Source organism: Mauremys mutica, chromosome 4 (genome assembly GCF_020497125.1).
Source record: "Mauremys mutica isolate MM-2020 ecotype Southern chromosome 4, ASM2049712v1, whole genome shotgun sequence".
Taxonomy (NCBI): domain Eukaryota; kingdom Metazoa; phylum Chordata; order Testudines; family Geoemydidae; genus Mauremys; species Mauremys mutica.
In genome coordinates, this window is record NC_059075.1 from 86,322,916 (window position 1) to 86,337,636 (window position 14,721).

Here is a 14,721-nt window from a genome sequence, read left to right on the forward strand (position 1 = left end):
TAGATTTTGTAAGCTTGTGTTCTTCAAGATCTTTCTTACTTTTAAACACTGTCCCTTGAATGGCATAAATAAGTTCGTATTTCCAGAATGCTCTACCACGGCTTATAGAGCACCACAACGTAAACCCTTTCTTGTGTGTGTTCAACCCACAAACTCTTACCAACTCAGATACAGACATTTCAGATTACCAGAGGTTTGCAGCATTTTAGATCAGTTTGTAGAGGACTTTTTGAAGCTTTTTAGATGCCTTGTCATTTTGATATACATATAGACACAAGCCTCTACACCCTGCTATTTCAAAAAAGAAAGTTCTTAAGCCAAGCTCTCCCTTGACTTTCTGAGAAACATCAAAAGCTCAGTATCTTCAAAATGCCATCTTATCAAAATAACCCTCAAAAGAGCATCTGATGCTTTATGGAAAACTTTGGAAAGCATTCTACTGAAAAACAGTTCTGCTTATCTATAGTAAAGATGTTTCCATAATAGATTCTTGTACCCAACGGCCTAGGTTGAAATACCCCAGCTTATTTGTCAGTTCTGTGTAGCTGCTTGTGTTTTAACTAATCACTGTAATAAAATGTGTGTGTCTTATCTAGTGCAGTCATGAGGGCTTGCTACTTTGTCATCCTACTCTCTACTCACATTTACACTTCAATTTACCAATAAATATATCTAATTCATATTACAGCTCTTAGCAGTGAGCTTTCTTTTGTGGCTGATGTACAGAATGAACATCAGGCAAATCACATTGAGAGAAGAAGTACGGTAATAGAATGGCAATCATGAGACACGGGAGAGAAGGGTTGTTTAATTTGGGTGGTATCTAGAGCCTACCAGTCAGTTCACTTTTCATAACGTGGTTTATTTGACACTTTTCACTTACAGTAACACTTTTCTTGGAGTTTTGGAAGCGGCGACAAGCTAGACTCAAATATGAATGGGATTTGGTTGATTTTGAAGAGGAACAGCAACAGCTCCAGCTGAGGCCAGAATATGAAGCCAAATGTACCCACAAGAAAAAGAATCCAGTGACTCAGGTAATTTAAAAAAAAATGCTCAGTGTTTGAAGATGTCTGTTGGGTGGACACCAAAATGGACAAAACTTTATGCTAAAATTCCATACTAACACTTTTTTGTAATGTGATGGTTCTATCTTAGGAACTAGTTAGTATCTAATTGCTGAGTAAAGATCTGTGACACTATGGTGGCAGTGAACCATTTGTATGAGGACAAAGCAGACTTTCAGGTACTGTGCTACACGAAGCAATGAGGCATGTTCTGCTGTCTGTTATACCAGGAGCAATCTGGAGTAAATCCACTCAACTCAGTGAAATTTTCTCTCATTTACTTTGGTGTCTGACAGCTGGTTAAGCACTCAAACATTATGGTGATGATGGTTATAGAAGAACCAAGATATATAGAGAGCGTCAAAAAGATGTTGCAAACACTTGGTGAAATTATTTTCCTTGTTTTTCATCGGAATGATGGTAGATGAAATTTTTTCAACAAGCCCTATGTCTGGGAGTAGAAAGTTTGGCATATAGAACTTTATAGGACTAAATTCAGTCAGTCCAGACCCCGTGCAACCTCATTGAACACAATAGAAACACATCAGGTTTAAACTAGGGCAGAATCTGGCCCCATAACTCGTCACTTATTTTCTTGCAGCACTCTTTACATGAATGTAATATGACAAATTATATATATACATATATATGTATATTGATAGATAGATACACATACACACACACACAATGTAGCTAAGGAGAAATGACCAATCAACAGATGTTTGCTATCTGCATGATAACGAATGCGGCAAAGCAATGGAAAGTACTAGGTATAGAAAAGGAAAAGTCTGCTGCACAGAGATAGCAAAAGTCATACTGGCTCTTGGGTTTCTGTGCAGTAGACATTTTTGTTTACTTAAAGGAATGCTGAATACAGAAATGATGATACAGCACAAACTGAAGTATCCCTCCTCTCTGTTTCCAGTTGAAACAAACCTATAATTTTTCCAAATGAAAGAAAACACATTTGTTGTCTTCATTGCAAAATGGAATGCAAGACAAATAACTCCCTACACAAAAAAGATGCAGAAAAGGTGTCCTCTGATGGCTAAACTTGCTTGTGTTAAGTGCTAAGGAAGTAAACCTTGTGGAGGCCCATGATATGAGTCTGAAGTTTAATTTGGGATGCAATTAGATATTATGTGCTTGTTAGTTTTTCCATTATCATTTTTTTAAGCAGGTGTTAATTTGCAGGTTTCTAGAATATATGATTGAGATTTCTTGTATTCTGGAATAGCCTCCGTCATCTTAAAATGGACTGTTTCAGTCACACTCTTTGTCCCTGGAACTATGTTTTAAATAGTTCCTTTTCACCAGTCGTGCAAACAGATACATGAAAGTAACACATTTTTCAGAGGAAAAATTTCAATTTAGCCATGGCTGTTAAAGCAGCATACTGTTATATGAACAACCTGGCCCTTCCCTTCAAGCCTCCTTACTTTTTAGGAGAAATATACATTGATCTTTTTTTCTCACCGAGAGTTTTTCTACTTATGCTAGGGCACCATTGTCATTTTTATGCCTCAGTGTGATATGCACTCCAACGGTGAGATAAATATCTCTGAAGATCACACAGCATGACTGCTTGAGCACAAGGCCATGGGTGTAGCTCTGTGGAGGTTTTGTTTTTAGATTGATCAAAAGAACATTTCAGACAAGTAACTGTTTTTGACTACTGGATCGAACTCATTGGAAAGAAACATCTGCCTGTTTAATAATATATGTTGACCTGTGTCCCTGTCTATGCTTAGGGCTAAATACTTCCCCTTCTTGTATAGCTCCACAGTACCCACAAAGCATCAGAACCACTGTGGTTCTACTATGTAGGGAGGAAAGGCTATGGGAAAGTCACATAACTCTTGTGTCTTGCAGAGCAGTGTGCTGCAGTCTCACTGTCCATGACAAAGCATAGTGGGTTTTGAACAGGGAGGTAAGGGCATGACTAGTGGACAGTGATTGTGTACATCTACTGGCCTAAAATCCCAGTGTTGGGTCATGGAGGGTAAAGCAAACATAGATGCTTGTACAGTTGCATATAAGCTATAGTTGCAGCATATCTGGAGCAGAATTGCTGGTACTGCTAGTCTCAGAAAGGATTCCATCACCGCCAAAAGCATGGTGGACCCCTGTGCAAAATTGTTTATTTTGTCTTTGTACAGGAGATCAGGAGTTGCCCATCAATGTATTTTCTTGTCTCAAACATGAAAATTGAGCATGGCATTATAAGACAGAACAAGAAATCAATGCATAGCTGGGTTTTTTTCTTTGAGTATGTATTGACATTTGCCATTAAAACCTCAATTACCTTCTGAGCCTTTTCTTTCTGACAGAGAGCATTTGTTATCTTTGCAGATTTTCAGAGGCTTTTGTAGCAATCCCTGTCAGTGCTCAGCCATAGAAAATTATACAGGTTAGCCACACGGTAGCTTCATTTCCTTTCATTACCTAATGTGTGATACTGAAAGTGTGAAGGGACATTGGTTTCAAACAGATTAATTCTGTAAACTGAAAAGGTAATATAGATACAGTTCACTGAATTTTGAGAGCACTGAGGCTAGCTTTGCTTCAGTTATAAAACCAATTTCTCATCACTACTTGCAAAGATTCAAGGTCTTTGCCCCTCCCTGGATACACTGTTACAGAAATTACCCATTGCAAGAAAGTAATCTTCACCTTGTTTGCTATTTCTGCTGAGTTAAAATCACAATAGTCCAGGGGTCAGCAACCTTTCAGACGTAGTGTGCCAAGTCTTCATTTATTCATTCTAATTTAAGGTTTTGGTGCCAGTAATACATTTTAACGTTTTTAGAAGGTCTCTTTCTATAAGTCTATAATATATAACTAACTTATTGTTGTATATAAAGTAAATAAGGTTTTTAAAATGTTTAAGAAGCTTCATTTAAAATTAAATTAAAATGCAGAGCCCGCCCTCCCCCCTCCCGGACCAGTGGCCAGGACCCGGGCAGTGTGAGTGCCACTGAAAATCAGCTTGCGTGCTGCCTTCGGCATGTGTGCCATAGGTTGCTTACCCCTGCAATAGTCGATGGTGAAAATTCTGAACTAGTTCATAACAGGTCAAATTCTTCTTTCGCTGGCTTAAGTATATGTTGCCGGCCCAAAAGGCCTGAGGCAGCAAACAGTGATTCGTTGCCCGGAGTGCCTCACTCCAATTAGACACACCAGGGTGGAGAAGCAAAAAAAGTTTATTTGAGATCTCAAAGCGCAGGATGCTTGGAGGAACACACCTCAGATCAAGCACACCCTAGACAAACAGCTCTCTGTCTTTATACATGATCTTAGCTAAGCATGTCTATTACCCCCAATAAGTTCAGGAGCTGGCACTGCTTTCAGACGGGAGTAGTGGATCCAGTTCTTGTATCCCTCGACCTTTGCTGCTGTGTGGGTGATCAGCAGGACGGTGTGAGGTCCCTTCCACTTCTCTTGGAGAGGCTCGTCCTTCCAGGTACGAACGAGAACGGAGTCACCAGGCTGCAGGGAGTGGACAGGGGCATCCAGCGGGAGAGGCTGCAAATCTTTGGTATACCTGTGGAGAGAACAGAGAACAGCAGACAGAGAGCACATGTACTGAGATAAGAAACCGCAGCCTACCTCCCACTCCCCTAACAGAACCGGTGTACCATTCATAGGCCATGCCCTCCCAAACATAATCTCGAAGGGACTAAGCCCTAACCTGCCCTTTGGGAGAGCACGAACTCGGAGCAAAACAAGGGGTAAGGCATCAGGCCACCGAAGAGAAGCCTCTTGGCAGACCTTTGAGAGATGCCGCTTGAGTGTCTGATTAGTACGTTCCACTACTCCACTGGCCTGTGGTCGCCATGGAGTGTGGAGCTTCCAGGTGATCTGTAGAACATCCGAAATCCCCTGAATGACTTGTGATGTGAAGTGTGTTCCATTGTCAGATTCCATCCACTGGGGGAGTCCAAAGCGAGGAATGATCTCCTTGACAAACTTGAGAGCCACTGTTCTGGCAGTGTTGTTTCAGCATGGGAAGGCTTCAGGCCATCCGCTGAATCGATCTACCATGACAAGGAGGTACCTGAACCCTTGGGTTCGGGGGAATTCAGTGAAGTCTACTTGCCACACCAATCCTGGCCCTGGAGTAGGTTCCAGAGTGGCTGGTGGCACTGACACTCCTGGTCGAGGGTTGTTCTTTTGACAGACTAAACACTCAGCCTGTACCTGGGAAGCCAGGGGTCTTAATCCAGAGGTTAGAAAATACTTATTCATAAGCTGGGTGAGAGCCTCCCTTCCAGCGTGAGTGGTCTGATGTAGTTTCTGTAGTACTGGCCGTATTAGGCTTTTAGGTAGGAGGATTTTTCCTTCTGTGGAGTGGAGCCATCCCTCCTTTTCCTGGAGCCCAAGGGAGTCGGCCAGATTCCTTTCTTCACGAGAGTACTGAGGGGCTGGGAGCTCACCCACTGATGGATGAGGGCATGCACATGGGCCTCCTCAGCTTCCAATGGTTCCAGGGTGGCAGCCCGCTTGGCTTCCCTGTCGGCCCTGGCGTTGCCCTTGGCTACGTCCTTTGATGAGCCTTGCAGTGCACCACTGCTACCTCTGAGGGGAGCTGCACCGCTTCCAGAAGCCGGAGAATCTGTGTCCCATGCTTGACCGGGGACCCCTGAGCTGTAAGCATTCCCCTTTGTTTCCACAGACCAGCGTGAGCATGCAATACCCCAAAAGCATATTTTGAGTCAGTAAAAATATTAACCCGTTTGTCTTTTGCCAGTTCAAGTGCACGGGTTAATGCTACTAGTTCAGCAAGCTGGGCAGATGTTCCAGCAGGTAAACTCTCTGCTTCCACTGTATCGTAGAGGGTCACAACAGCATAGCCCGCCCTCCTTTGCCCATCTATGACAGCACTGCTCCCATCAGTATACCACTCACAGTCTGCATTTGAGAGCGGTTGATCTTTTAAATCTGGACGGCTGGAGTACTGGGCATCTATGATTTCTAAACAGTCATGTTCCTGCTCCTCTGTTTCTGGTAACATAGTGGCTGGGTTGAGGGAGGGGCAGGTCTGCAGGGTAACTTCAGGATTTTCTAGGAGTTTAGCCTGGTACCGAGCTACCCGAGCCTGCGTGAGCCAGAGACCACCCTTAGTGTCCAGCAGGGCTTGAACCATATGAGGGGTATACACCTGCACAGTCCCCCCCAAAGTCAGTTTCTCTGCTTCACCAAGCACTAGGGCAGTTGCCGCGACAGCTCGCAAGCAAGCTGGCCACCCCTTGGCAACTTGATCCAGTTGTTTAGAGAAATATGCCACAGGACGTTTCCAAGTGCCTAATAATTGAGTAAGCACCCCTAGAGCCACTCCCTTCCTTTCATGCACATACAGTTGAAACGGCTTAAAGAGGTCTGGGAGACCGAGTGCAGGAGCTTCCATTAGCTTTCTCTTTAATACTTTAAATGCCTTGTCAGCTTCTGAGGACCAGTGAAAGGGGTCGTGATCCATTCCCTTAACACATTCATACAAGGGCTTAGCCCACAGTCCGAACTCTGGGATCCATATTCTGCAAAAGCCTGCCATGCCCAGAAAAGCCCTGAGCTGTTTACGATTGCTTGGGATAGGAATTTGACAGATGGCTTCCTTCCTCTCGTTTGAAAGCTGTCTCTCCCCCTGTCTTATGTGAAATCCTAAGTACTGTACTTCTGAGAGGGCAATTTGAGCCTTGCTCTGAGCTACCCGGTATCCTCTGAGTCCAACAAAGTTCAGGAGGCTCACAGTGGCGTGGAGGCAAGGGGTTAATCCCACTGAAGGAGCAATCTCTGAAACCTGAGGCACCTGGTCTTTATACGGTGGGGGTGTAGGAGCCGAAGGGGATACCGACTCTGCCATTACAACCGGGGAGGGGTTCGGGGAACTAACAGTGACTGCCGAGCCTGTCGGAGTCAGATTACACTCTTGCAACAGATCTGACCTATCTCTCAACAACATAAACAACTGTGCATACATAAATTCATTCCACTTATTCATTCGCTGACAAAACAAAGCTAATTGAAGGATCGTGTTGTAATTAAGTGATCCCTCCGGTGGCCACCTCTCCTGGCCCTCTAGCTGATACTGAGGCCAGTTTACTGTACAGAATCTTTTCAGTTTACTTTTAGTCAATGGATCTTTTTCAAACACTTTCCAATTCATCAGAATGCATTCTAAGGGTGTACACCGTACCCTGCCTGTACTCTGTCCCTGCCCCATACCTATGGGAAGACACTGGGCGTCCCCAGGTCTTAACAGGCAAACAAAAGGTTAACAGCACTGGACTGTTCCTACCTTGTCCACGAGACCGGTTCCCCACCGTCGCCCGTAGCTGCTTCTCCACTATCTGAGCGCGTTGCACCGTAGTGCCCTCCGGGGTCGACCACACCGCGTCTCCGCCGAGGCCCCCGATGAAGTCACCGGTGCGCGCTAGGCATCGGTCGTCGCCGCAATCCGTCGACCTCCAGGAGGGGTCCGGGCAAGGCTAAATTTAGCCTCAAGCCCACCCAGGGACGCCAAAACTGTTGCCGGCCCAAAAGGCCTGAGGCAGCAAACAGTGATTCGTTGCCCGGAGTGCCTCGCTCCAATTAGACACACCAGGGTGGAGAAGCAAAAAAAGTTTATTTGAGATCTCAAAGCGCAGGATGCTTGGAGGAACACACCTCAGATCAAGCACACCCTAGACAAACAGCTCTCTGTCTTTATACATGATCTTAGCTAAGCATGTCTATTACCCCCAATGCCCAGCTCCCCCCTCCGCCCCCCTCTTCTCCCTCCTTTTCAGTTCCCATACAGCAAATACATTATGAAGCAGCAATTACTCTAAACAGGTTAGATCATACTTGGCAAAAAAATATATTATCTCGTTAGTAACTTTTCTTGACCGGTCATTCTGTTTCACTCCCTTTAGCCAGGTGCAAGCAGGCTGTATAATTGCCTCCTGGTACTGATAACTAGTTGCCACACATTCCATTCTTTCCATCTAGCCTGTGGGGTTAATTAAAGTTTAAACATGGAAGCGGTTCAGACAAGCAGAGGCCTAATACAGGGAGCCTTCATTGGCACTGTCATTTTCCACCCCTCTGTCAACACTGGGTCATGCCTGGTGCCACCAACATATATGTGCAAATGAAGGGGAATTTGGCCCAGAAATTTTAAGGCTTAGTCACTATACAGCATCAGTTCTTAAGTAGTAAACTAACTATGTATCAAATAGCCTAAAATAGTTCTGAGACAGTCATTCCTAAAATGAAATTGTGTATCCCTTATCAGAAATACTTGCTTGAACTGCATATTATGGGCCTAAATAAATCCTTGAACATTAACTTCAATTGTTTTTATAATTCCGTTAAGGAGGAAGATTTTTATTGTATACTATCACTGAATATAACTTATGCCAATCAAGCTGCAAGAGTGCTCAGAATTATTCATTGATAAAAGTTCAAGTGTATTTTAGACAGTCATATCTTTCACCCAAAAAAGTACAACACTATACACTTCAAATTCAAATTGTGTCTTGTGGACAAATTGGTCTTCAGCTGGCTAAAGAATCTTGTCATTTGTCTCAGTTATGAACAGCCCTCACATAAAATGATTGATCCTATGTGATTGACGCAAAAGAAAATGCTTTTCCCAGTTACACTGAGATACATTTACTGAATCCAGTAAAATTACTCTGCATTACACCAGAGTAACTGAGAACCGTATTCTGTCCAGTATTGGTGGTTTTGTGTAACAGAAATAAAGTAGTTTCAAGAAAATGCCTGAGGTCCAATATCACATTATTTCAAAACAAGCATCTACTTTGTCTCAGTAGTTATATGGTATTATTATTAGTAGTAGTAGCAGTACTAATATTTGTATTATGATAGTGCCTAGAGACCCCACTCAGGGATCAGAGCCCCATTGTGGAAGGCATTGTACACAGACATAATGAGAAAACAGCGCTTGTCCTAGAGCAGGGGTGGGCAGACTATGGCCCGGGGGCCACAACCGGCCCTTCAGACATTTTAATCCTGCCCTCGAGCTCCCACCGGGGAGCGGGGTCCAGGGATTGCCCTGCTCCACGTGTGCCATGGCTCCATATGGCTCCCGGAAGCAGCAGCATGTCCCCCCCTCCAGCTCCTATGCATAGAGGAAGCCAGAGCGCTCCTCACGTTGCCTCCACCCCAAGCGCTGCCCCCGCAGCACCCATTGGCCCAGAACCTCGGCCAATGGGAACTGCAGGGGCTGCACCTGTGGACGGGGCAGCGTGCAGAGCCACCTGGCTGCTCTCTGGGTAGGTGCCGGAGGGGGGACATGCCACTGCTTCCGGGAGCTGCTTGAGATAAGAGCCCTCCGGAGCCTGCACACCCCCAACCCCTCATCCCCAGCCCCACCCCAGAGCCTGCACCCCCAGTTAGAGCCCCCACACCCCAACCCCCAATTTTGTGAGCATTCATGGCCCGCCATGCAATTTCCATATCCAGGCGTGGCCCTTGGGCCAAAAAGTTTGCCCACCCCTGTCCTAGAGAGTTCCACACTATGGAGACTATATGACTAGATGACCCTTCTTCTAACCCTATGATTTCTATACCAGCGGGATAGCTTTGTAGTGTAGATGCAGCCTATACCACAGAATGTTTCTTTCTGTAAGTGTAAGAACACCACCTCCCTGAATGAAAGTATCTATGTCTGCGGAAGCTGTCTTCCATCGACAGACCTGTGTCTACACTGGGGATTTTATTGTCATAGTGATGTCAGTCAGGGCTGTGGTTTTTTCACACCCTTGATCAATGTAGCTGTGTTTTTTTGACACCCTTGACCTGTATAACTTTTTCAGTGTAGACGAGGCCTAAGTAACATAATTATCAGATTTTATGTGCTGTGCTAATTTCTCTGCCCTTCATATTAGCCCTTGTTAATCCATCTGATCTGATATTTTAGGAGTTAGAAATGGTTGCTAAAAAGAAGACTTTACATGAAAATGGGAAACTGTTCTTGTGCTATATGGGAATAATCTTTTGGGTAAGATATAGCTGCATGATAGTGCAGTTAGATTGGCAACTAATAAACGTAACCATTTCTTCAACTGAAAAAAAGGATTTGAAGAAATGGAGTAAAATGCTTTGTAGCTGTGTGGAACAAATTAGTACATCTAAGTAAACATTTATTGTAAGAAACCTTGATGTGAAAAAGACTGAAAAAAGTAATGAAATTTTGAAGCCAGAGCTGTATTACAACTGACCTGGAACTATAGCAGTAATTCTCTCTTGTTCTCAAAGTCAAATACTGTTAATTGGAGAAAGCAAACACAATCGTCCTTCAGGCACTGTGCCTGATTTTGTTTAACCTATTCTTCCTGGTTATTGGCCTTATTTTTGATACTGTTTATTGGCCTCTTCACTTCTGATTTCTTTGCTACCACATGGAAACCATGCAACATACATTCTTCAGAATGAAAGGGGTTTAAATGATTTTCATAGGATGTTTGCTTTCACACAGCTGTTCCAGGCATTGTGTGCTGCTTGGGGTCCAAATATGTATGTGGATTGTGAACTGTGCTGTGCTTGCTTGATTGTTGCAGGAGATGGAGCCTTATTTGCCTCTAACTAGCCAGGCTGTACGGTTCTGCATCTCAGGAACTACAGTGTTGTTCTGGGTGAGCATCTTTTTGAATCATCACTTTAACATGTATTACAATCGCTGATCTTCACTATCACGTTAACTTGTATTACAGTGTTTGTTTTAGATCTCCCAGTTAATACTATCCTGCATGTTTCCTGCTGTCATGCAAAGTACACTTTAATTTATATGGAGAAGATAAAGATCTTGAAGATCTATCAGATTTGGTGATTTTTGCTAGGTTAAGGCCAAATTTCACCCAGGCTCATGCCTTAGTGTAATCCAGTTATCTTTGAAAAAATCTAATACAGAAAACTGCATGGATTATCAAGTTTAAAAATAAAAGGTGACTTTTTTTTTTGCTAAGGTCAAATGTAGTGTCAGTTTGATAGATATATAACCAGTGAGTTTGCAGGGAGATGGACTACCCAGTACTATTATAATTATTATAAATTATTTGTACTACTGTGCACATAAGAGCCCTAGTCATGGAGCAGAACCTTTTTGTGCTAAATGCTGTACAGACACAGAACAAATAATTTAACAGGTGAATAGAATTATTAAACCGTCAAACTTCTATGCTGATAAAATACTTTTGGTGGTTTATGTAACTAATATAACAGGGTATTTCATCTGTGTACTTTGCATTTCAGTGCTCCTGAACTCATAGCCAAAAGAACGAAAGAAAAAACAAAAAAAGCTAAAGCATGACCCTATGAATTTCCATTCTTAAAGTGCATGCATGCAACTGTGTTGTAATGTAAATTTATTCTACATCTCTGTCCTTTCCTTAGATCTCTCTGATCATAGCTAGCATGATAGCTGTGATAGTGTACCGTCTTGCAGTCTATGCTGCCTTTGCCAGCATCATGGAGAATACACAAACTCTGCAACCCATCAGTGGATTACTGACCCCACAGCTGGCAACTTCAGTCACCGCATCATGCCTGAACTTTGTCATCATCATGATACTGAATTTCTTATATGAGAAAATAGCTGTCTGGATCACTGATATGGGTAAGCAACTCGCAAGAGAACAGAATTGCCAGGGAGACGTTCTGCTCTATAATAGAGTCTCTAAAAGTAGAATTTATCTATAGGGGCCTGATACTGCTTTCCTTGCTCATGCACAATTCCCATTGTGCCCAGGCCCTATAGGTTTCTGGTGAGTCTTTGTCTTGTTACTATGGCTATGCTGGACAAAGTTTAACAATTTCACTCAGTCTCCTTGTACAGTAACTCCTCATTTAACGTTGTCCCACTTAACATTGTTTCAATGTTATGTCCCTGCTCAATTAGGGAACATGCTCGTTTAAAGTTGTGCAATGCTCCCTTATAACATTGTTTGGCTACCTGCTTGTAAGATTCTGTGGAAGAGCAGCAACTTTACAAGGGAGCATTGCACATGTTCCGCTTCTCTGCCTCCTCCCCAGCCCTCCCAGTGCTTCCCTGTTTGGTGGCACTTAGGACTTTGGGGGGGCGGGGGGATGTGGCATGCTCCGGAGAGGAGGTGGAGTGGGGGTGTGAAGAGATGGGCCTGGAGTGGAGCGGGGACAGGAAGAGGTGGGCCTGGAGCATATCTGGCAAAATCCGAGCCTGTTCTCTGGGGAAGCTGCCGCTGCTGCTGCAAAGGTGCTTCCTAGCGTCCTTGCCTGCAGCGGGCTGTGCCTGTGTGGGGTAAGCCAGTGGCACTTCCCAGCCACAGTGCAGTACTGTACAGTATACAGTATAATGCCTTTTGTCTGCCCCCCAAAAAAATTTCCTTGGAACTTAGCCCCCCACATTTACATTAAATCTTATGGGAAAGCTGGATTCGTTTAACATTGTTTCACTTAAAGTTGCATTTTTCAGAAACATAACTACAATGTTAAGTGAGGAGTTACTGTATCTAAATAGCTATTGTCATAAGTGGCTTTGTCTTGTTATGTGTGTATCTTTTTGTATAATGTCTGCACATGCTGGAATTATCCGGACACCAAGGCAATCGTATTCTGAAATCTAAATAAAAATTATAATTGTGTGTAATATTAAACTCTTCAAAGCAAGATCAAGCCATCTTGGTTTAGCAGAATTTCCTTTAGAAGTCCTGAATATGAATTAACTGTGATTCTAAAAATGGAGCACTGTTTTCTACATCAAGTAGGACAATTATATGAGTTAAATAATCATGCTCCTTAACTTAATTTTATTGGGTACAATTGTCTCACCCAGATTCGTACACCTGGATCTCCCTTATGGAAAAGGAGCAGGGTGGGGAAAGCTTCCACAGTACTGGAGCCTGCAGATCCAGCATTCATACAGGGAAGGGAGTGGAGACTGAGGGCAGGAGCAGGTGGATTTAGGACTGTATCATCTTTTTCCTCATGGCTGTGACCAGGTGGGGGTCCCTGATAGTGCCATGCTGCCCAGGAACTGGAGAATGTTGCTGGAGGCCCTTTGCTGACATGGGAGTGTGTATGGTTATTTGCATAATGAGGTCCTTATAGAAATTTCCTCTCCCAGGACCCTTTCTATGTGTTTGTCCTAGGAGGGAATGAATGATCTGGCTTATTATTTTTCAGCACCTCGAAGTTGCTTTGCATTACACACAGAATGAGTATGTTGCCAAATGTTCAGTTTTAACAAGCTAACTAAAAAAGTACGGTCCACTAACATGTTAGTTTGTGAAACTAATACTCAAGTATTCAGATGGTCTTAATCCTGGCATCATACTTCTAGATTTAAGGATAGGAAGGGGTCTGTCTTGGATCATGTCAGTAACACTCTGTGGACTGGACTGTGAGAGTTCAGCTCACTGCTGCCTGTCTTTGTATACTCAGAGCTTACCTACTCCCTATTTGTAATGAAATCACAGTGGGAGTTCTGCCATGGGCTTCCGTGTGTGGACAACTGGGACAAGAAAGCCACATCTAGAACTGTAGTTCTGTATTGCTTACTTCTCTGGGCTAAATTTGATTGTCTGGCTCTTAACTTTTATTCCCCTCTCTGTCCAATAATGGGATAATAGGCGCAAATAAACTACTAAGATAATCATTTGCATAAAAGAGAAAATTTTTCCTATTTAATTTGTTTTTTTTTATCTTTAAATTGAATCCTGCTAAATCCCACTAATATGTGCATGAAAGCTCAAGCAATCATTTTTTTATGTCTGCACATTAATGTGAAGGACTAATTCCTTGTCTGTGAAATACCATTGCCTTCTGTAAATTAGCTCACACTGTTTTGTGATGATCAGCTAAAATCAGAAAAGATCGACTTCTTTACTTTTGTGTGACTACTGCCCTCTAATGTTGAGAAGAGAATCTACACTTTGCTGGAACTCCTGAAGCTTTAGTGGAAGAAAGGAGTATGAAACATTGACTATATCTGTCCAGAATGTGTTTTACCACCTTCATTCCTGAATTATATGTAACAATTAGGCCAACTTTTGCTCTGAGATGCACAGGTTTAATTACCAGTGGCGTCAATGATTGAGGACAAAATTTGAACCCAAATGCAAAATGTGTCACTTCAGTAGTTCTAAGACCAGAGTTCCCAAATATTTCCCTATTGCGACTCCCCTGTTTTTGACTGTCCAATTACTTGAAAGCCCTTTATGGGCTCCAGAAATTATTTGTCAGGCCAAACTCACCAACATTCTTGCAGGGAAGAGTAAAGTAGCCCTTTCCCAAAGCCAGCTTAGTCCAGTGTGTCTGCAGAGAGATTCGGCCCACTGCTGGCCAGCCTGAGTTCTTGTGGTTTATTTTTCTCCCTCCTCCTGCTCAGAATGGCTATTTATCTAATGATATTTTACAGTTTATTTTACCAGTGGTGGGATTAGTGCTTTCCGTTGTTGAGAAAAGCAAACATGATTGAAAAGATGGAGCAGAGTCCTCAGTAGCACCCTTGTGGTGATCACACCAGCATGTTACCTCTTTGCTTCAACTATCTTCCTGACAAGTAGAAAGCCTTTTTGCTCTCTCACCCACCTTTGGCCTTTCTTTGAGAGATGCTGAGTACCTACAGCCCCGACTGGCTTCGCTTAAAGTTGTGAGAGCACTGTACTTTTGA

General features: G+C 43.3%; 1 protein-coding gene across 2 annotated transcripts in view; it reads left to right on the forward strand.

Moving 5' to 3' along the window:
- ANO5 (anoctamin 5) overlaps positions 1–14,721 on the forward strand; it is a 97,856-nt gene that overhangs the window by 67,880 nt on the left and 15,255 nt on the right. For both annotated transcript variants that reach the window (XM_045015528.1, XM_045015529.1), the window contains 3 exons: positions 886–1,037; positions 10,634–10,708; positions 11,466–11,688. In XM_045015528.1, the coding sequence (XP_044871463.1) occupies positions 886–1,037; positions 10,634–10,708; positions 11,466–11,688 (450 nt within the window). The remainder of the gene's footprint in view (positions 1–885; positions 1,038–10,633; positions 10,709–11,465; positions 11,689–14,721) is intronic.